Source organism: Ovis aries, chromosome 5, assembly GCF_016772045.2.
Source record: "Ovis aries strain OAR_USU_Benz2616 breed Rambouillet chromosome 5, ARS-UI_Ramb_v3.0, whole genome shotgun sequence".
Classification (NCBI taxonomy): Eukaryota; Metazoa; Chordata; class Mammalia; order Artiodactyla; family Bovidae; genus Ovis; species Ovis aries.
This window is the reverse complement of record NC_056058.1, coordinates 28,115,194-28,138,895: the sequence shown is the minus strand read 5'-3', so window position 1 is coordinate 28,138,895 and position 23,702 is coordinate 28,115,194. Positions and strand designations below refer to the sequence as shown.

At 36.2% G+C, this 23,702-nt stretch overlaps 2 protein-coding genes across 11 annotated transcripts in view; one reads left to right on the top strand and one right to left on the bottom strand.

Annotated features, from left to right (window-relative positions):
• Nucleotides 1-438: 438 nt before the first annotated feature.
• CEP120 (centrosomal protein 120) overlaps nt 439-23,702 on the bottom strand; it is an 85,464-nt gene continuing 62,200 nt past the window's right edge. For 6 of the 10 annotated variants that reach the window (XM_060415670.1, XM_042250300.2, XM_042250299.2 and 3 more), the window contains 4 exons: nt 20,577-20,699; nt 14,722-14,820; nt 5,321-5,466; nt 439-2,207 (listed from right to left, as the gene is read on the bottom strand). In XM_060415670.1, coding sequence (XP_060271653.1) covers nt 1,973-2,207; nt 5,321-5,466; nt 14,722-14,820; nt 20,577-20,699 — 603 coding nt within the window. In that variant the 3' untranslated portion in view covers nt 439-1,972. Of the gene's footprint in view, nt 2,208-5,320; nt 5,467-14,721; nt 14,821-15,412; nt 20,387-20,576; nt 20,700-23,702 lie in introns of those variants that run through there. The other 4 variants (XM_060415672.1, XM_042250302.2, XM_060415674.1 and 1 more) reach the window with 2 other exon arrangements.
• LOC114114856 (ER membrane protein complex subunit 5-like) lies at nt 16,617-18,889 on the top strand. Its single transcript, XM_042250304.2, has one exon. It carries the CDS (start codon nt 16,617-16,619, stop codon nt 17,115-17,117), a length of 501 nt encoding a protein of 166 aa, XP_042106238.1. The 3' UTR covers nt 17,118-18,889.

Sequence of the window (23,702 nt, the reverse complement as noted above, 5' to 3'; positions counted from 1 at the left end):
GATACTAGGCTTTCTTCATGAAAAGGAATCACACACATTTTGAAGGTAAATTTTGTTTCATATGAAAGTATCTGATGAAAGGTCTGCTACTGCGTACAGTACTGAGGAAACTTCTCATTCACTCACCTACTCCTTTTCTCATTCATTCATCTGTCTACTGTGGTCATACTCAAACCCCAGGCACCGACGACAATCCAGTAGAGCAGTCAGTGTAAACACATTAAATGTCACTGACAAATGAAATGTCTGGTGCTGAAGGACCACAAAAAGGTGTTAAAATTTCAGACTCTCCCAGTCAATTTTAGAACATATAAAGGTATCTGCAATGTAAACATTTAAACACCAAAAATACAAAGTTAGTTACTTGATACAGGAAGTGACAAGTACTAGCCCAATTTATTTAACAAAAAAGTAATAGACTGCTCAGAAACTCAAAGATGTATACAATTATGATTTTTATTTGATAAAATACATAGCCAAAAGATTAGAGAAGGCAAACCACACATCCATTTCAGAACTGTCCCTTTTGTTTCTTTAAATCTAAGGCCCCCTCTAGTGTTTGGAAACATCACATGCAGCACACAAGGCAGCTGAAGGCACAGTCACAATATTTTACCCGAGACCTTCCCAAACAAAAAGAATACTTCTTTTCACGTGGCACAAAAATCAATGAGAGAAAATGTTTAGCCATAATTAATATTTCACATTCTGTCTATAATTCTCATATTCATTATGCTCTCATTCAGTAATTTCTGTATTTACTGTTGGGTTGTTTTGGGATTAACACTTGGTAATAAGGGAAAAAAAGAAAATATAAAGCATGGAGGGACTTTAATTTCCCAAACAAGAAATACACCTCCTTGAAAACAACAGAAAATAGCCTATTCTGCTTTTGTGGAAGTTATCAGTAAATAGTATATACTTCCTAAAGTATATACTTAAATTTATTATATTTGGGAATAAGAAATTTTTAACTACATCTATTGTAAAGCTGACCTAATCTGTGAATTTGCTAATTAAACCTTTTCTTTGCTAATTAAACCTTTTCAGTACCTGGTAAAAGGAAGTGGAAAGTGTTGCTCTGAGGGCAAATGTTTGCTCTGAACAATTTTACATAAGGAATCCTTAAAAATGTATATTGACATGGCACTACACCAATACGATGACTTAGTCTCATGTACTTTTGTAAAAGAGTGATTACAACTAGGGAAAATCAAAAATAGGTTTCCACTATACTTTCTTAGCTGAAGCGTTTATGCGTCTGCTTTCATGCTTTATTACAGAGGGTTTATGTTAACAACTAGTATTACTATTACTGGACAATGAAATCTCTTTCCAACAAAAGAAAAAAATGCAATCTTGAGCAGGAGACTGAGAAGACTTATTTAGCTATTACTTCATATTCTTAAAAGCTTGAAAATTTAACAGCTATTGAAACACTTTTAATCTGTACTAACTTTATTTTAAATAAATGACTAATTTGTCACTCAATAGATCACATATGACTTCTCTGCAAATGTTTCAAGTTAAAAAAAGGTAATCTAAAATGAATTAAATAAAACTAGTTGGATTTTAAGTGGTATTAACTTTTAAGATAGCTCCTCAAATGAACAGCATTTTTAAAGTGCAACATACATTCTTTTGGCTCAACATAAAAAATTATGTAACTGGAAATTAGTATAGTCATTTCTCTGAGAACAAATTTAGAGAAAAGCTGTTTTGAAAGTTAGCCATGAAATGATAAACACTGACATCTTTAAAAAATGAGTATATAAAATGCAATTATACATAAACCAGGGTGGGAGAGGTAGCACACAGCAAATAAAACCAAATAAATACTATACAATAACGTACAAAATTCTGCTTATAAAAAATTGAAAATTACATTTTAAAACAGCCATTTCCCTTCTTTTGAGGGTTTTACAATTAAAATTTAGACCCGGAGTCTCAGGCAAAGTTTTTCAAAATGTTACTAGTTACTGGCATTGTTTTTTGCCAAAACCTCTCTGATCTGTCGGTCGAGTTCACTTATTATTCGATCCTCGTGATTATACACACCCGTCCTCATCAAAGTATCCCTTTCTTCTATTAGGCGAGTCAAATAATCATCCAAACCTTCTTCCAATGCACTGCCATGGGGGCCATCCATTTTTCCACTCGCAATCTCTCTGGAATCTGGGTACTGTTTTTGTTCTTGTTGCCTTAACCTGAGAAGTCAAGAACACAGGCCACTCGAGCAGGCTACACACACTGTTCTGGTTTTTAGTTAACACCACCACTTAACAACAGAATGACTCAATGGTAAAATACATTTTCAGTAATATTTTCAGGAAGAAAACAAAAACCTACTTGGCTAGCTAGAGTTAGCACACTTATAAAAGACAGTTTTAAAAACCAATTCTTGCATAAAATACATGAAAACTGTAGAAATTTTGGGAATATGCAGGAAAAAAATCATCATCTTAACCAGAGGTAAGCAATCTAAGTAATTTTCTCTATCTCTTCTCAATTAAAAAATGCATGCATTTTAAAGTTTTCTAAAAAGCAACTGAATATATGTAATTCTGTACAATTATCAATATATTTTCACTATTAATATAAAGAATATTTTCCTATATTATTATTATTGATATTTCGGTTGTTATTAAGCCCTTGTTATTGTTTCTTGAACATAATTTTCTTCTAACTTTATCCCACAAATATTTACTCATACCAAAAGGTGCTAGGTTTGGGGGATACTGTGTCAAATCAAGAAAAGTTTCTGTTATTATGGAGTTTATATAAATATTATTTGTAGAAAGTGGTATTCTTTAGATGTGAATGCTTGAATCTAGGGTGTGCACCTTTTAAGAGTTTGTATGGATAGCTTCAGGTTATGTTTATGATGACCTTATCTAAAAGATGACGAAAGGGGAGCCGGTGCCAGCCTGGGATCTGGGTATTTCCAATGGGATATTATAAACCACATTACCTTGAAAATGGGGAGTATACCTGACATTACTATCACTTAGTATACTAAGTTAGTTTGGATATGGAGTAGGTTTTAATTTGATTTGGAATCTACAACTAAGATACAACTTCATACTTCTCTAAGTAACTAGCTACAAAAATATTTTAATTTGCAACTACTCCTGACTTTTGTCTTTATAAAGAAGATAAAAAACAGTTGAATCTAAGTCCCTGCTTCTAGATAGCCTTCACAGTAAGTAAGCCAATGAGAACCAGTTCTGAAATTACGTATGGTGTCCGGGAGAGGAAGAGCCAGGAAGAGTTCTGCAGGACGCCAGAAAGGGTGCAGGATCAGTGGCAGCGCACAGTTTTGTTTGTTCATATGACTCTTTGAAACCTGAACTGACTCCTAAGATCCCTCACAAAAGAATAAGAAACTGAGGTGTACAGTCCAAACAGGACACCAAATACCTCCATCTGTTCTAAGAAAGAAAATAAAAAATAGGGCCCTGTGCTTTGGGACTCGGGAGGAAATCAAGTGATTAACGGGACACTGGTAAAATGTAGCAATACATGGGGATGATTAATAATAAGATTTAATTTCGTATGACCTACACATATGACAGGAACATGGCTATCTTCATTTAAATCACCAAAACAGTACTGAGCAAAGAGCAGCGGCTTAATATGTATTTGCTAAACTGCTATATACAATAGCAAAATTTTGGAAGCAAGGGCCATCTTAAAATTAATTCATAACATCTTCCAGATCTGTGACACAGTTGACACCAAGTATGTATTTGCTGAATTAAGAGACTAACAGAGTGAACTGAGCCCTGTAGCATGCACTAAAGACCTTGACCTTTTTCCAACTGATATTTATACATTAATATTCTATTCTAAATGCATTTGTGTAATTCAGCTCCAAACCCACCGGATACAGTGACTGAGTTTCCCCAGTTTGTGTAGGGATATACCATGGGGTAGCCTGTCAATGTATGTCCTATGTCCTGAATTGTGTCTTCCCCACATTCATATGTTGAATGAATATGAGGCAACCCCCAGTGCGATGGTGTCTGGTGATGGAGCCTTTGAAAGAGAATTAGGCTTAGATGACATCATGAGCCGGGGGCCATCATGATGCAATTTGTGCACTTCCTACAGGAGACATGGGAGAGCTTGTGAGGACAAGTGGTCAGGCAGCTGTCTAAAAGCTAGGAAGAGAGTCCTCACCAGAAACTGTGTTGGTGCTTTGATCTGGAATTTTTAGCCTCCTAAATTTCTGTTGTTTAAGCCAATCTATGGTATTTTGTTATGCCAGCCGAGCTAAGACAGTATGCTTCGCTGCAACAAAATACTAGTCTCCTGATAAACATTAAAAGTCTTCCCCTACATTCTCCTCCAAAAAGACACTAATTTGTTCTAATATTGCTTCCTAACGATTACTTTATAACACGAAATACTTAAAATAGTAACTAGGAGTACCATACCGTGACGCTACAGAGAAGCCCACTGTTGCATAGTCGTTACAAATACCACCTCTGGCATCAGATCTAAACTCTGGCCCCCTGACGTACTAGCTGTGTGACCTCGGGAAGTGAAGTCAAGCCGCTCAGTCATGTCCGACTCTGCGACCCCGTGAACTGTAGCCTACAAGGCTCCTCAATCCATGGAATTCTCCAGGCAAGAATACTGGAGTGGGTTGCCATTTCCTTCTCCAGGGGATCTTCCCAACCCAGGGATTGAACCTGGGTCTCCCGCATTACAGGCAGACGCTTTACTACCTTGGAAGGGGTAATTAAATCACTTTAAAACTCAGTTTTCTCATCTCCAAATGGGATTAATTATATCCTCCTCAAAAAGTTGCTTTGCAGAGTTAAAAAAAAAAAAACAAAAAAAAACAAAAAAAAACAAAAAAAAAACAGTGGAGATAGGCATATGAGATATTTAAAATAGCTGCTGATACACAATAAGGGCAATAATTAAGAGCTAATCTATTATTTATATATATACACTATAACAATATTGAAATTTGTTATACTTTATATAATTAAATTTATTATCATTAATTACCTTGAAATAGTTGCAATAAATCTGAAATAGTCACACAGGAATAAAATTTAAAGTACTAACGCTATGGAAACAAAAAAGCTAAACAGAGCTACATTCATGGCAAAAAAAAATGTGAGAGTAATGGTCTTTGGCAAAGATTTTCTATTCTATAACTTAGCTACACTTTAGAAATGATGTCCCTTATTCTTAGACTTGATGTTGTACTCTCCCTGGACCAATGAATAAATAAAAAGTTGTACTATTTGAACTTGAGTTCCATATTACTATGGAAAAGAAAGTAATTTTTTAATCGTTATACCTGTTCAGTTCATTTCTTATATCCAACAATTCTTGTCTCTCGGTTTTTACTGTATCTTTTTCCTCAGCGGCCAGGTAACGTAGTCTCATCTGTTCCAATTCTTCCTGCTGTTTTTTAAGACGAGCCATTTGACTTTCTTGCTCTCGCTTGAAAGAAACAAGCCAGATCTCTAATGTTAGGAATACATATAGTTACATGACTTTGATTTGTGATTATAACCTTCCTTGACTGTACCCATGATATAGCCATACACTGCAGATTCTGGAGACACATATTATCTAGAAATGTCCATGTTCTCTTTACAAACTTTTCCATGACTTCCCTTCCTGTTATAAGCCATAACCACTCATGTTCCAATCAGTGACTGAGGTTAGCTGAATATAAGATAACAGAAGTTAAGGGCAAGAAAGAGTCTGCTGTCAACACAGTAAGTTGCCACACAAGCAATGGTAAGAGTAGCATCTAAGAAATGGTTAATTATATAAAATTATATAAGAAATTACAATTATAAAGGAATGATAAAGTATACAAAGTAATTATATAAAATACAAACTATACAGTTACCAAGAAAAATTCAATAACTGCCCCTGTACTAGTAATTAATTTCACTCCTATCTCAAGAAATAATATGCCTTTCCACTCTTCAGACTCACAAAAAATCTATGCACATAAAACTTTTTATATAAATGTGTAACATTCCACAGAATGGATATTCCATGATTTAGCCAACCACTCTCTCAGTAACAGACATTTTCAAATGCTGCAGTAAGACATCCTGTCATCTAACATAGTGATCTCATGAACCTTTCTACATTGTTACTATGAACAGGTACTGACTTCCTGCATTTTTGATAAGAGCATTTGATTTCATTTTTTAAGGTGACAGTCAACGTCCCCTTTGTTTAATAAATTTAGTTGTGCTACTTACAAGCTTTATGTGTAAGTTCATGAGACTGACCAATTAATATTATTATAACATGCTTCTCAGATTTTAGAGTGAAGATAATGGTGGTCTCATTGTTTTTAAGTGAGAATTATTTTCTGTTCCTAGTTTCTGAAACAGTTTGTGCAGTGTAAGAGGAACAGCACTGAATCTGTAGCTTGCTTTGGGCTGTATAGTTATTTTCACAATATTTCTTCCAATCCAAGAACATGGTACATCTTTCCATCTGTTTGTGTCATCTTTGATTTCTTTCATTCTTTTACACTGATGAAAAGTACTCATAATTTTCCGAGTATAGGTCTTTTGCCTCCTGAAGTAGGTTTATTTCTAGGTATTTTATTCTTTCTGATGCAATGATAAATGGGACTGTTTCCTTAATTTCTTTTTCTTATCTTGCATTGTTAGTGTATAAGAATGCAACAGATTTATGTGTATTAATTTTTTAGCCTGCAACTTTACCAAATTCATTGAGTTCCAGCTGTTTGCCTATTTTAATTTAAAAAAGAACCTCAGTAGAGTTCCCCAGTGGAAAGATGGCTATTTATATACTAGGAAGTGGATCCTCTCCAGACAGAGAACCTGTGTGTACACTTTGATCTCAGACTTCAGCCTCCAGAAATGTGAGAAACAACTTTCTGTTGTTTGCAAGCCATCCAGTCTGCGCTGTTTTGTTACAGCAGCCCAAGCAGACCAGCGGCTACACAAGAGGTAACCAGCTCCATGTACAGATCCTGGGTGTCACATGCTCTGTGCTGCCTTTTCTATCCTTTCTTCTCTTCCAGTTTGGATACTTTTTATTGGTTCATCTTCAGCTCACATATCCTTGGTTCTGCTATTAATTCATCTACTGAATTTACAATTCCGCTATAAAACTTTTCAGTTCCAGGATGTCTACATGACTGAAAAGGTTCCACTCCTCTAATATACTTCTCTATCAAATCACTTATTTTCTGGTAGTTATTTCTAACTTTGTCTGGTGATTGCAAAATCTGTTGATTTCTACTGAGCAAAAAACAAAAAGACATTCTACATGCAAGTCTAATAAACAAAAGATGTGCAAAGTCAATAATCAGGGAAATAAATAAGTAAACCATAGATTGATACCACTTCACACCCATGAAACTAGAAAAAATTTATACATCTGATAACAGCCAAGAGTTCGACATGGTGTGAAGAGTAACAGTCATACACCCCTCTTGGGAACTGCAGGTTTGTACAACCTCTTCAGAAAGTAATTTGGCAACATTTAGTGAAGCAGAAATGAGCAAACTCTACTACCCGGAAGTTCTACTTTTAGACAGAAACAGAAATGCTCACATGTAAAACATTTTTCAGTGTTGTCTTACTATATGTTTAAGTTGTGTGACCCAGTAAAAATAACATCAGGCTACTACATCAAAATAGTTAAATCACAGAAAACCACTTTGAATCACACTAGGCAGTCACAGAATGATTCAGAGTATTTCCATGTATATAAAGTTTAAAGACATGCAAAAGTAAATAGTATTATTTACCGATATTTTTAGTATCTTTATAATCTTATTAAAAAAATAGCAAAGGAGGAATAAATACCAAAGTCAGCAAAGCAGTTACCTGTGAAGAGGATGCAGGTGGGAAAAGGCACACAGCACTGATAATGCTGCTTCTTAAACTAGAAGGTGGGGGCTGAGGAGCGTAAGAATCTTCTTTGATTCCCTTTTTGGAACATATAACGTGTTTCATTTCAAAAGTAATTACTAAGAAAATAAAAGAAATCCAGACAACACAGTGGACTGTTCTATCTGACTGAAGGTTACTAGTGACCTTATCTGAATAAGGTTACTAGCGACTTTCATCTTGTATGTTATGCTGCAAAAAAATTTGGACTTTCTTTTACTTTTACAGTGAGCAGATATAATTCCAAACGGTGGCGGGGGGGTGGGGGGGGGAGGCGGGGAGGGAGGGGTCAATGATTTAATTTAGGCTACTCTGTGAAACTGTAACATTATGAAACTTGAAGCACTTTAATTCTAAACCACAGGGAGCCCCTTTCCGGGCCCTGAAGGTTTAACCCAGTGTGCAGCGCCAGCAACAGCCACACATGCACACACAAGCTCGAGGTCCGAGGAGAGCTCCTCTGCCGCCAGGTGCTGTGGGTGAAAGGCTCCTCAATCAAGTGAGTATAAGCTTTATTTTGCCTTGGCTGCCTATAAATCCAGAGAGGAGATGTAAACACACATACACTAGACTAAACAGCGGCTAAAACGTGGCCACTACTTACTCTCCCACTCACACAGACCATGTAAGTCTGTGGGAAAAAACTTACAACTGAACTAAGGAACTCAAGTCAAGTTTTCTGAAAATAACCCAGAGCTGACAAGTCAGTAGGAGGGCCTGGATGGTTTCAAGACACAGTTTTTAACCAAGACTTGGACCTCCAACTGTTTTCTTAAACAAAGATTTACATCCCATCCTTGGCTAAATTACTTATAAATTAATCAAATTAATTACTCTGAGTGGATAAGCAGGAGGCTGGACAAGATAGTGCTGATGTCAGCCAATGAAGTCTGTGTTGTTTTAACTAAATATATCAGCTCAGTTTTAAACAGATCTACTGTGCACAAATATGGTAAGGGGCCCACGTCCTACCCAAATCTTAGTTCTGTTTCCTGTCCTGCGAACAAACATACCTAGTTTCAATGTATCAGACATGATGAAAATGTTAAATTGCCCAGAACAACAAATTCATATCTCTTAACGATGATTCATTTCTTTTTAAAAAGTAGTGGCTATTATTCTTCCTCCATAACTATATTCTAATGTGTCAAGAAATGTTTTTAAGTAAATATGGTACTTAGGACACAGTAAAGTAACAATCTTAGAATTGAGGGGGGGGGGGGGGGAAACTAAATTACCCCTTAAGTGTCTGACAACTAGAACTCTTCAAAGTCAGTGTTATACATCATACCAAAGATAGCAAATCCAGAATGTATGGGTATCATTTCCTTGTCTTCTAAGTTGGGACCCATTTTATGTTACACTTATTTATATTTTACAGCTGTTGCCTACCCAGTTTACCCAAGAACAAAAAAGTTTACAAGATGAAAAAACACAGGCTTTTATACTTATGAATCAGAAGAAAAGATTTTTTTTTCTAAATAACTGGAAGATTATGATTTTTTAAATTCACCAATTGACTACACGAGGTCACCTTTGAGTAATGGAAATCTCTGTTTAAACATTCTTTTGGCAATAGGCACCAAGCATTAGGTCTTATTTCCAAGCTTTACCAGCTGGGTTTTGTCATTAACATTTATTAACAATCTAAGATACGGCTTTCGCCGTCTAATCCACACTACACAAATGTTTTGTACTGCCCTCCAGAGGATTTTGCTGTGACAAATTACTGGCAGAGATTATAGCCCCGTGGCTATTCACCAGAGGCAATGTAAAATTAACATGGTACTAATCCAATTTAAACAAGAAGTTGCACAAACAATCCTCTGAACAAAAGCAGATAGAGGATTCCAATTTTATATTCAAACACAATGTGTTTTTAATAAAAAGTTTTAGGGAAAAAAACTGAAGTAATTTTCACACATATAAATTGTGCCTATTTGATGAAGTAATTAATTTTAATCTTCCAAGAACAGTTGGTGGCAGAGCACAATTCCCTATGGCAATCCCAAGGTCTATTACATTTTTAAAGTGCTGCATCTCTCAAACGTGGCCTGTAGAACATCAGCAATTCCTAGTGACCCTGAAATTCGTTTACAGTGTTGTTTCTAAAGCAGAAAGTCTGCGGGATAAGGAATAGAAGTGGTCTGCAATGACGCTTACTGCACTCAAAGAATTTGAGACTATTTCTTTTTCATGAAGCAGACGTCTGAATCAGTAATTTAACACTGTTTTCTCTTTAATTCACTTATAGAAACTTAAAAGACGCATCTGAACTTTTGTGATGTCTTCTGTTATTAGGTACAAATAGCTAAAATTACTATGCTAATGGTTTTTAGGCAAGAGGGTAGAAAAAACATAGGAAAAAAGGGTAAATAGAAAACAAGGAATTAAAGGACAAACCCAGAAGATAGCAAAAGTATATGAAAATGTGTGTGTTAGAAGGAGAGGGGGTGCTTGGGTGGGAGCATTTTTAATTGAACCTTTTTTTAGAGTCCGTTTCAGTTCATGTTTATATTCAAAACCTTATTTTTTACATTTTAAAAACTACCTCAAACAATGTGAAAATAATATCATCCATCAATATACACATCTGAACATAACTTAAAAATCAATTTACTTACTCATTGTTCTTGCATGGGTATTTCTTAGCAAGAAACGTGACAATTATAATGAAATTATGCTCTGATAATTAATTCCTAATTTCTCCAGAAAAAAACACCCTAATCAACAGCTAACAGGTTTCCATCTTTTCATGACTGATTTTGGTAATGCCTTATAAGTATTTACCACTGCATTAGTCTCTTATCCTTCGTAAGTTGCATAAACTTCTTCAGGGGTAGGCGCTGTCTTCCACTTCTTTCCTCCCTGCTCTTTATCTGCTATTTTTTATTTTTACCGATTTCTAACTATTTTTAAAATGATGAGCTCTAGTGGTTTTCTGGTAGCACCCTTAGGATTTTGTGTGTGTCATATCATGTCAACTGCACAGCGACAGTTTCACTTCTTTTCCAATTTGGATTTCTTTTTCTAATACTGATATTACAAACGTTGGTTTTGAACCATTTCTCCTTTAGCTTTGAATGACAAAATGAATGACACGGCCCTCTTGTTTGTCTAATACTTATTTTCTATTAGTTTCGCTAACTTCATTTGCATTTCTTACAACCCCGCCATATTCTCGTTAAGTATCCGCCCTCCCAGCCGAACCTTCCTGTGGAAGAGAACTGCCATCTCTTCCAGAACTGAGCATCCTCCACTGGTCAAGGCACACAGTAGGCTCCTGATAAGTACGTGCTAATGAAAGAATGAACAAATAAAACAACTCTAGATGTTTCTCCAGACTTAACGCACTCCCACCTCTTTGCACCTGCTGACTGACACTACTGCGTATCTGCACAATTAGCCCTTATGTAGGTTTTTCTCCCTTCTGTCCATTTCTACTGAATATCTACCTTACGACTACCATCCAAAGTACTATTCTTACTCAAACTATATCGAACCCCACTTCCCTACAGCTATTATATATCCGCTCAGTCGTGTCTGACTCTTTGTGACCCCATGAATCGCAGCACGCCAGGCCTCCCTGTCCATCACCAACTCCCAGAATTCACTCAGACTCACGTCTATCGAGTCAGTGATGCCATCCAGCTATTATATATAGCAACATCTTATTTTCTAGACTTAAAAATTTTCAAATTTTTGTTGCTGCCATTATCTTTCAGCTAGTCAATCACAAATCTTTCTAATATTTGTTCTGTTCATCAATATACAGAGCTACCATCTCACTAGGTCCCCACCCACTGAAACCAAGAACACTCCACTATTGTGTAGCAACACAGGAGCGTTATGGCTCATGTTCTTTTAACAAGTTACAATTTACTGAGCACATACAAAGTAAAGTACCAAACGCTACTAATGCTTTACAGACCACTCGGTAATTCTCAGACAACCTGGAGGAAAGATTTTTCGTTGTACAAATAAGTCGACTAATCAGAGAAATCAAATTGCCCAAGTCGCAGAGTTATCAACAGCCACGATTCAGTTTGGCTCTCTTGACACCATGCCATGTTCTAAACTACTATGTATGCTGCCTCTGATAGAAGTTGTATTCTGTTATTTTTAATAGCCACTCTCATCACATTATTTCCTTACTCCCAGTTCCATGGGGATTCTTCCCTGTGGAACTAAAGGGAACTTCAATGTCTTGGCACCATGACTTTATCTTAGCTTCTTCTCTTTCAAAGTCACTTTAATTTCTCATTTCCAGAGCTGGTCTATCTAACAGTCAACGATGGCATTTTCCTTGCTTATCATAAGCCAAATCATTACTTCTTCTGCTTCAGTACTCAGGCAGAGATCCCTAATGTCTTCCACGGCTCACTCTGAAATACTTTCCTTATGTGGGTTCTATGGAATTAAGCCATAACACTCACTGGAAAGAGGAAAGAGCGTGAGTGAGTTATATGATTCTATCCTCACTCTTACCACTTAGTATCTGTGTGATCATGTGCACCTTAACTTCTCTGAATGTAAATAGCACCTGCTATACAAGGGGGGTCTTGTTTAGTCACTCAGTTGTGTCCGACTCTTGTGACCCCATGGACTGCAGACTGCCAGGCTCCTCTTATTCGTGGGATTTCCCACTGGAGTGGGTTGCTATTTCCTTCTCCTGGTGATCTTCCTGACCCAGGGATTGAACCCACATCTCCTGCATTGGCAGGCAGGATTCTTTACCACTGAGCAACCAAGGAAGGCCATATTGGATCTTGTTTAGGATGAAATGAAAAGATATGAAGGGCTTAGCACAGTACCTGAGACTTATCAGCTTTCCTTCCTCCTCCTTAAACATAAGCATTCTAAGTGCTATCTACAACATCTTCAGTTATCATCTCAGCAAAGGATTCCTTCATCTGTCCTTAATCTCAAACATCCTCCAGGTATCAGTCCATATTTCTGATTACTGAATTTCTTTCTGTAAAAATTAAAATGCTCAAATCTGCATGTCCTATCTCCTTCCCATGCCTCAATCAGCTGCTTGTCTTAATAACCATAATTCCACTATTGGAAAACTCTTTCTGGACACTAAGCCTTGAACACTTGACATCATCTTTGACTTTTCACTCTGTATCCGATTAGGTTTAGTGTCCTGTACAGAATCTACCAAAATCACATCTTTTAAAATAACCTCTTTGTCACGTTCTCACTGCTACCACTTAAGTTCTAGTCCTTATTTCCTGAAATGACCTCTAAAATGCGACCTCCTCTGTTCTCCATGGAGTCTATGCTTTCTGACTATTTGCCTCTTTACTATTAATCATTCTATTCATTGTATTTACAACACTTCTCCCCCCGTCCAACAACTTCTCTAAACCACAAGCAATTCTCCAGAGGTCCATCTGAAATACCGCATCTTCTATGACGCCTTTTCTAAGTTCTGTTCAATAAACACACTTCCCCTCTTGAGCACTCTGTGCGGTTCTTTCCAGAGCTCTTACTATTAGGCAGTAAATGTCATGGTTTTCTTCCCTATTACTAAACGGCAAGCTCCCTGAGACAAAGACCTATGTTTAACTTGTATCTATAAATTCAGGGCAGTGCCTTGAACACAGAAGGCCCTGGTACTATATATGATTATCCTTTATAAAACATATTCACTCTAATATTATTTTATGCTTATAATCTCAATTCATCTAAACTGTGCTATTCTCATGCAGTCTAGTAAATACTCTTCTATGACACTGGTATGCATTCAGAACAATACCATAAAGATGTTTAATAACATTTGATGGTTTGGGAGACATGTTAAAGAAAAAAGAAAACAAATCTAAGAGACCCTATGTACCAAATTTCATTCAAAATTTAAATGGACACATTTAACAAAAGCAAAGCTTAGAATAAACTAACCACTAATTTCAAAATGAAAACCTTGTTCATATTTGATCTTAATAATTTGAAGAAATTATACCCCAAATTAAAATTTTTTCATAAAGCTAACAGCATTTGTCACCCAGTGCCAGGAAGGGGAAAAAAAAGTAACAAAGAATCCAGGAAAGTACTATCACTTTTATATTCTCATAAAATTATGCAGAACTACCCTGTGATTGGAGAAGGCAATGGCACCCCACTCCAGTACTCTTGCCTGGAAAATCCCATGGACAGAGGAGCCTGGTAGGCTGCAGTCCATGGGGTCACACAGAGTCGGACATGACTGAGCGACTTCATTTTCACTTTTCACTTTCATGCACTGGAGAAGGAAATGGCAACCCACTCCAGTGTTCTTGCCTGGAGAATCCCAGGGACGGGGGAGCCTGGTGGGCTGCCATCTCTGGGGTCACACAGAGTCGGACATGACTGAAGTGACTTAGCAGCAGCAGCAACCCTGTGATTCCTTTTCTTGATGAAGAAATTACTATGTCTTCCTAGGAAGTAACATTTAAAAATATGTTCTTAAAGTTCTCCCTCCAAAAGGTACTCCTAATAGAAAGAAATTAATACTGGGGAAAAAAGGATGGTAGTTTTATAAGTAGAAATTATTCCCAGTTTTCTGTGGGCTAAAGGATAGTTGCAATTAAGGAGAGAAAAAAAAAAAAAAAGACCTAGAAGTTTCAGTTTTTAATTAAGGAAAGGAAAATTTTATATATAATACATTTTTTTTAAAAAGGCCCTAATCTCAAATATAGAACTGGAGACTCAAATATGGACATCTGAACATAACATATTGCCACATATGCAAACTTGTAAAGAATCAAGGAAAAATGACATAAAAATAATAATCCATCATCAGCTATAAACTACATACCTGTTTAAGTCTGGCAAGTTCTTTCAAAGCTCGTCCCCACTGCTGCTTGTAATGCAGTTTAGACTTGGTTGCGGATTCCAACTTTCTTTCAAGTTCAACCTAACAGTGATTAAAATCATATCAAGTGAAACACTATACCACTGTGTACAATCACTGAAAGATAATATATACAAGGAGTCTGGCTTAAGAAAAGAGTTTATATAGCGTAACATACGACATCATCTAAAACTGTTATATAATTTACTATAAATATTATGGCACGTGAACATTTTCTTGTTTAAAATATAGTCGTATTTTTACTGCCTAACAGCCTATACTAAAAGGAACTGAATCAGTCTTAACTTCCAGACAGTTACTATAAATGTATTTAAAACATATAACAAAGATCATAGAGTAAAGAAACACATTTTTTTTTTTTTGGTTGTTTTTTACAAAAAGCAGTTGTTAGCATTCCAATTTAGCTGACACTCTCGACCTTGAAACCAGATTACTCCTTTTGGAGACCTATCATTATGTGGAATTTTGTCTTACAGTGAAGAGCTTGTAGAGATACTTTTATAACTCATTTTGGCAAAAATCACAGAATTCTGAGAACAGTGAACTGTTTTATCAGAAAGCAGTTTAGTAAGAGTACAAAGTCAAAAATATTTTAAGAATGTTAAACCCAAGTAAGAAAAACAATGCTCCTAAAAACACTGATCTAACTTTTATTTTCTATTTTTCCTCAAACACATGAAGAGAAACACGAAAGAGATTCAATTTTTTAAATACAGTTATTTATACTTGCAGCAGGCAATCTGTTGTGCATGAACTGAAGCCAACTTGGCTAGGTCTTGGAATGTACTCTCTCAAAGTTTCAAACCAAGTACCAAACAAATTCATGCAGCCAACAGACAGTTTTACTATTGAAGTGATAAGGTGATAATATGGCTGAATTACAGTAACATACTGTTCATCTAAACTGGTGTAGTTTTTGAATATCAATTCTAGTTTTTCCCATATACACAACTCCTAATGTTTTGCAGAAAAATAAAATTGACACTATTCAAATATTCAAACTTCAGAAAACTCAGGAGGAAATAAAATGAAAGGAAAAGTAGATTGCCAAAACCCCTTCACAAAAGACCAGAACATTCTCTGCAGTAATATATGACTTCACGGAGTCACGGTTTTTGCTGCTTTACAAATCCCTAGAGCTTGGATTTAAATGTGTTGACATTTCACAACTAGACTCATACGTCTTAAGCTGAATAATATTCTGAGATTATCAAATATCTCTTCCACTTATGCCCCCAAAGATTTATTCCTATTACTTAACTGGACATAAAACAACTGTCTAGTATAATTATGTAACAATTGGTAATTTAACAACCAGACATATGTCAGAGGAAAAGAAAAAAATCTGTTTATAACTGTGAGATACAAGAATAGGATTCAATTATAAAAGTGATCATGTCCCTAGGTCTTGGAGAAGGTACAGTTGTCCTAGACAAGCCCCAGGATGAGGCTTAGGACAACCAGAAAGATAGTTTTTACCCACTAAACTGACTCCATCAGAAAAAGCTGGGTAGGCTACATCCGTTTTGCCATGATTATCAAAATAATTCACATTTGCATTGTTATTCACACTAATTTAAAACACATAATCAAAACATATAATTTCTTTATTCTTAACAAACAGCAAAGTGATAGCTAACAAATCTTAGATGTAAACATCATTTTCCTAATTTATCCCAAACTATTAAATCAGTGATTCCTAACTTTTTTTAATGATACAAATGCCTCTGTGATTCTAATGTAATATACACACCCAATTCCCAGAAAAATGTATACAACCAAAGTTTTGACACAATTTCAGGGCATTCAAAGACCTCGAGCCCTCATTGTGGGTAGCGATGAGACTTGACGTCATCTTTCTGCGCTGCGCGGACACCCGCCGGTGGAGGAAGGAACGGCTCTGCCGCTCTTCGCTTCTTTTGTTTGGCTGCTCTTTCGGAGTCATGGCGCCGTCGCTATGGAAGGGGTTAGTGGGCATCGGCCTCTTTACCCTAGCCCACGCAGCCTTTTCCGCTGCGCAGCATCGTTCTTATATGCGATTAACAGAAAAGGAAGATGAATCACTGCCAATAGATATAGTTCTCCAGACGCTTCTGGCCTTTGCAGTTGCCTGTTATGGTATAGTTCATATTGCAGGGGAGTTTAAAGACATGGATGCCACTTCAGAACTAAAAAATAAGACATTTGACACACTAAGGAATCACCCATCATTTTATGTATTTAATCATCGTGGTCGAGTACTGTTCCGGCCTTCGGATACAACAAAGTCTTCAAACCAAGATGCAGTGTCCTCCAAGACATCATTGAAGTTACGAAAACTTAAATCACTGCGTCGTTAAGATTTTTACAAATTATAACAACAGGACAGGACACAAAGCTGGAATATTGGAGTTTGGGATACAAAACACTCCCCCATCAGTATTTATATTGATCGCTCAGACCTAATTAAAAAAGGGTCTACAACCCTTACTTGTACACTGTTAATCAAGTCATTAATGCAATATAAGTTATCTGCGAAATGAGTCTTTGATCTTTCACAGAATTCTTTTTTCATTTAAAACAAATTCACATTTTTTGTAAAAGTCACTGTTTGAGCGCACTTCTTTGAAAAATGTTGATGGTTCTGTAATTTATTTTCTTAGATTTCTTTTGCACTAGTTTTTAGGATCCTTTTGGAAATAGTGTGACTGCTGCATTTTGCAGCATGAATGATAGTAAATGGTCTTAGGTTCTTAACAACAAATGGATTCCTCTAGAGAGACCAAAATGGTGGCTTGTCAGTTTTTCTTATGCCCCCTAAAAAGTGGCTCTGCTTCAGCAGAGACGTGCCAGGTTTTAGTTTATCCGTGACTTCTCACCCTACCCCACCCCCATATACCTCCTAACATCAGCTGTCTCGTTTCATCACTTCTCTGGGGCTCAGTGTGCCGTGAGCAATTTGTGTGTCAGAAATCCCCTGTCATAACAAACAGATTTAACAAACTCAACTTCTGTAAAGCTACCTGTGTTCTCTTCATATATCTGTAAAAAGATGTCCCTAATTGATTATGTAGTGTAAGAATAGTTGAAGATAGACCAGAAAGACCATCCGTGAATTAATTATCCTGCCTATGTAGAAGAACAGTGATCCCTGAAGAACACTGATTAGTTGTTACTAGCCAGTTTAACTTATTCAAAGCCTCTGTTATTTTACTGCATACTAAACTAGTGAATTAGTTGGAGAAGGCAATGGCACCCCATTCCAGTACTCTTGCCTGGAAAATCCCATGGACGGAGGAGCCTGGTAGGCTGCAGTCCATGGGGTCGCTAAGAGTCGGACACAACTGGGCAACTTTACTCACTTTTCACTATGAGACTTGAGGAAACCTTTTTTGCACTTAAATTATAAGCCAAGTTACAGACTGAAAATAAAATTCAGCTCAGCACCTAGCATCAATTGAGGGCCTAGTGAAGACCAAGCAGATGTTCACTGCTTTTCATGTCCCTATTTCTATCCTTGATATATCCACAACTCCTAATTCTCTGCTGTTGGTATGGCATTGTCTTTGCCTCTAATCTTCTATTCTCCAGTTCCAATCTGTCATAAGAAACTACAGATTTCTTCCTTGAAATATTTTCCAGTTTTATTCTTTTTGTATTCTTACTACCATTTCCTAAGTTCAGGCTCATCCCATCTTCTCTTGTCTCCTCAGCCTTTAATGTATTCTATCTACAAATCCTGCAAGCCACTATTACATCAATTTACTCTCTACTAAAGAATCTACAATAGCTACTATATTGAACCTAAACTCCTCTGCCTAGGTGTTAAAGCACCAAAACACAATTTCCATCCTACGTGTCCAACTTTCTTGGTGTTCAATATGAAATACCAACCACCAGTTTTGTCCCCCTCCATCTCTTAGTCCAAGTTACTTCCAAGTTACTACCTATCAATCTTTTTGCTTCGTTGCTTACATAAAACTTAAGGTTCAGCTCAAATTCTACCTCTACATGGAGAGGCCTTAAAACTACTATATTCTGAAAATCAAATGATTTCTTTTTTCTGAGTTGCAAAGAGTTTCTATCACATTCCCTGGTATTTAATTATATACAATCATTTAAGCCTCTCTCGGTAATCTCCCCAATTAGGTTACAAACTCTTTAAAAGTGAGGTCCCTTTCAAAAGGATAACATAGTTTTCCTCTTATTCTTTTCTTTTCTCTCATTTTTCCCTCTGTCTTAAGTCAGGGGTGGGCACACAATAGGAACTCCCCAAATGTTCTTAAATACACCAATTTTAGTTTCTGTAGAACTTCTGTTTTCTTTGTGCCCTACTAAATTATAATGCTTTCCCTATCTTATTTTTTAAAAGTCCAATTTTTAAGCCATATAAAGTCATTTCCTAGCTTAAAGCAAGTCAAACTATTTGTTACTTCTTATAAAGGGAATCAAGAAGTGAATTTAGTAAAAATGTTAACTTTAAATCTTAATGTTAACTTATTTGTAGACCATTACAGTGAAAAATGGGAATATTTGTGTTACACTGAAGAGATGAGTAAACAAAAACCAAAAAGCTCTCAATCAGACATAACTAGAAGTTGCAGACTAAATCAGGGACTTCTTCACTGAAGTCTTCCTTTTTGTGCTTTTATGTCTTTACTACTTAAGAAATAAGATTCTGCCCTCTTCTGGCTCCAAAAACACTTACAAAGAATTTTCAAAAGAGGTGAGAAGTCTTATTTTACTAGGTATTTAAAGACAGTGGATGAATTCATTAGGTCTGATATAAAGGCACTTCAATTACACTTTCTTTTTTCCCTCAACAAGTTCATGGTACTATTTATACTTGTAATATGTTTGGTGATTTTTATTCTATTGATAGAAATGCAGTTGGAAGAAGGAATTTTAAAAATCACTTACCATTTATTTCTGTGGTGGATATTATCTAATTTCTATTCAGAAAAGATGAATAAGATAATATTTCTGTTCCAATTTTGAGATATTTGGTCCTGAATTTCCCCAAGGTAAAAATGGAAATACTTTTGACACCTACTTAATAGAGTTTGTGAGAATTTATGAGTTATTGTCTGAATGCTTCAAAGACCTCTGGTAGGCCACAGAATTCATAGTACAAAAACAGAAGTACTTTAAATACTTAGATTAATCAAAAAGGGTGGGAAATGTCCAGCTTGATTCAAATTCAAGGTCACTGGTAAAGAAATGAGGAGAAGGCTGAGAGTGAGGAGACTGTCTAGATATGTAAGAAGCAGAACTTTGCAATTAAATACATATGAGGTAAGAAGAGGAACCAAAAAAGCATGGCATTTGACAAGCTCCAGAAACATCTAATGAATTCAGAAATACTAGAAGAAATCAGTTAAGACCCTTTTTCAACTCAATTTTTTAAACCACATTCTTATTCTTCTCTCCAAACTTTCTATATACACCCTTTTTGCCTCTTAAATAGTTCTATCAAGGACTAAATTTTATTTCTATGGTCCAACCATCCTCTCCTTTTTTAAAGCTTCAGTTTCTCCTTGCCGTTATAGCTTTCCTGACAGGTTTGTGAATTTCTTTAGTCCAGGCGCTACTCAGTTCTGCTGTTTTCAACCAATGACTCCAGTATAGGCTATAATTGATAAAAAAGCAATGAAATTCAAGTGACGGTGTCATGAGCATCAAATTCTTTGATGTGATGTATTATCTGATATCAGAAAATTACAGTTAAATGTTATTACACTGAATATGCAAGTATCATTTACTGATCTTATAAAATGATCATTAGGGCTAGTTAAGATGCCATAAACTAACACAGGTACCTTTTCCAAAGTGAGAAGATTTATTTCAGACTGTAGTCGAATTTCTGGTTTGCTGCTTTGCTGATCTTTGAACTGATGGAACTCTTTTTCTAAAGTCTTATACTTATTTTCAGCATCATTGAGCTGTATTAAAAAAAACATTATAGCTGTTTTAAAACAGAGGTATGCAAAGTATAGTATTACAGAATTCAACACTGTCATTTTTTCTTTAAGGCATGTTCATATTTAGAAAATTTAGAAAATACATAAACTATAAAGAAGAAAATTAATTGCTCTAGTAATCTTAAAAATTCAGTAAGTCAACTGATTAACAATATACAAAAACTTTTTAGGAGTATGAAATTTCTCATAAAACCAGTATCTTGAGAACATTGTTGTTAAATTTTAGGTGACAAATAGAAAAGTAATATTATAAAAACACTAGAAATAATTTTTTTAAATGTGTCATGAATGATTGAACATTATACCTAATTACTGATGAAAGTAAGTTTAATTTTAATGCAGTGTTTATTGTTCTCATAATTTGATACTCTATGAATTTCATAATTCCAGTATGAATACAACTTAAAGATTCAGCTCAGTCCCTTCCTATTTATAGGTAACAAAATCCAGTTCTCTGAGGGTCAGAGAACTGGATTACTGAGGCAGTGCCATAGAGCTAGTAAGTGGCAGACATACGAACAGAACTCAGATATTTTCACCTCCTAGAATGATCCTCTAATGAAAACAAGCAATACTTCCTTAACTTAAAAAAAAAGACTGTCTTGACTAAATACTGTAATTGCCCTTAAAACAGTTTCAAAACTATCAAAAAAGATAAAAGTGTTCTTTCAAAATCTGGGATTTTTTTTAAATCAAATGGAAGTAAGCACAGGGATTCCCTGGTGGCTCAGACGGTACAGAATCCATCTGCAATGCAGGAGGCCCGGGTTTGATCCCTGGGTCAGGAAGATCCCCTGGAGAAGGAAATGGCAACCCACTCCAGTATTCTTGTCTGGGAAATCCGACAGAAAGAGGAGCTTGGTGGGCTACCGTCCCTGGGGTCACAGAGAGTCGGACACGACTGAGTAACTGAACACTTCCCCTTCACTTTCAAATACTGTTAAAGAAGCTTTTCAAAAACATATCAATATGACTAGCCATCATTAGATAAACCAATTATTTATTTCTCTAAGACTTAACTAAATGTGAAATAACTGAGAAAATTGGTAGCAAAAATGGGACTTAAATTACCAATAATAAATTCTTATTTTACGCAAGTAATTATCAATAATTCTGGTCAGGATTTATCTAGCATCTTAAGGTAATGAGTATTCCATACGTGGAAGTTTTCCATATAACTGAAGTTTACCTCGTTGAACATGCAAACTTAAAACTGAACAGAAACTTCTCTAAAGAATCTGTCACATTTTTGTTTAAAGCAAAAGCTAATAAACTTAGTGTCTGGCATTTTTTTGACAGGCACATTTATCAATCTACTATGAGGCATACTGGGCTCTTTTTCCTTTGCTAAGTGGATCATAATTTACATTGGCTTTTTTCCGTTCTAATAAATGCTTTTACATGTTTGAATGTATATACTTCATCACTGTGCACTGATAGTGTATCTGTCCCTTCTACCTGTCTTGTGAGAACTGTGTGTACAGTACATGTAATCTGGTTCAGAGTAAGAGCCTACAACGTTTTCTAATATATGAGGGGAAATGTTTACAGTCATGGACTTAGTGTAATTGGGCACCCCCAAAACTTCTACTTTCTACCACAGTTCTTCCCGCAGGTTTTAGCTTATATTTTAGGAGTGCTCTGGGGAATTTTTCCAAAATACTAATTCTTCCCACAAAGATGTAAGCTAATTATACCTCAGGTAGGGCAGGGACAGGGTAGCAATGCCCATGTTTTGTTTTTTTCAAGAGCTCCCCTAGGAATTCTAACACATCTTAGAAGCTTCTTTTTCTAGATGGCTCAATCTTCCTGATAAATCGTAGAAGAGAAGCAATCCTGGAGAATCCCATCACAATTGCCCACTTTTACAACTTTATCTTTCATAAATCTACATGAGACTGCCATAATAACAATCGAATTTATCTTTATAACCACCTAAATAATATGGTCTTACCTGACCCTGAACTGCTATGGAAACTATTCTTCATGCCAGAATTTACTTAAGACTTCAGATCATTCATCATATATATCTAATCTACACTGAAATTTTTCAAGATAGATAAGCTTCATTTTTAACAGCTTGAGCCTTCCCCCCTCCCCCCCCCCAGAAAATATTTTTTAAGCCCATATTATGTGCTGAAGACTGGCTGGGCTCCAGGCATACAGATAGAAACCAAAATAGTTTTACTGAACTAACAATCTGACACTGATCAAATTATCACACTAATGAAAATAAAAACAAACTGCTATAACATATCATAAAGAAATAGAATAAGAGAAGAATACACCAAGAAAACATATAACAAAAACTTGACCTAGACTTGGACAGCAGGGGTCAGGGAAGATTTCTCTGGGAAAGTGATGCCTCAGCTGGAAACAGAGATTAGTATAGTTCACTGGGCCAAGAAAAAGCAGCATACACAAAGATTCTAAAGGGTGAGGCATGCATGGTATGCCTGAGGACCTGAAGAGGACCATACAGCAAAAGTAAGATGAGGTGAGGCTGGGTGCAAACTATGCAAAGGTTGGTAGGGCAAGGCAGTAATTCTGATCTTTATTCTATCAGCATTAAGACAACCCTAAATGGTTTTAGAAGAGAGTGTCATGATTCCCAAACTTCAAAAATATCACTTAGGCTGCAACAGAAGAACCAGGTTACAGGGGTCACTCACTGAAGTAAAGAACACTTATAGCAAGGTCAAGTATGGCTAGGAGGCCCGTGTTGAGTTTTAAATGCCTAAGACACCCAAGTTCAGTTCAGTTCAGTCGCTCAGTCATGTCAGACTCTTTGCGACCCCATGAATCACAGGTCAGGCCTCCCTGTCCATCACCAACTCCTGGAGTTCACTCAGATTCACGTCCATCGAGTCAGTGATGCCATCCAGCCATCTCATCCTCAGTCGTCCCCTTCTCCTTCTGCCCCCAATCCCTCCCAGGATCAGAGTCTTTTCCAGTGAGTCAACT

Bases quoted from the DNA above. Each gene is read 5' to 3' on its own strand.
- LOC114114856 (XM_042250304.2), top strand. From the start codon at position 16,617: ATGAGACTTGACGTCATCTTTCTGCGCTGCGCGGACACCCGCCGGTGG.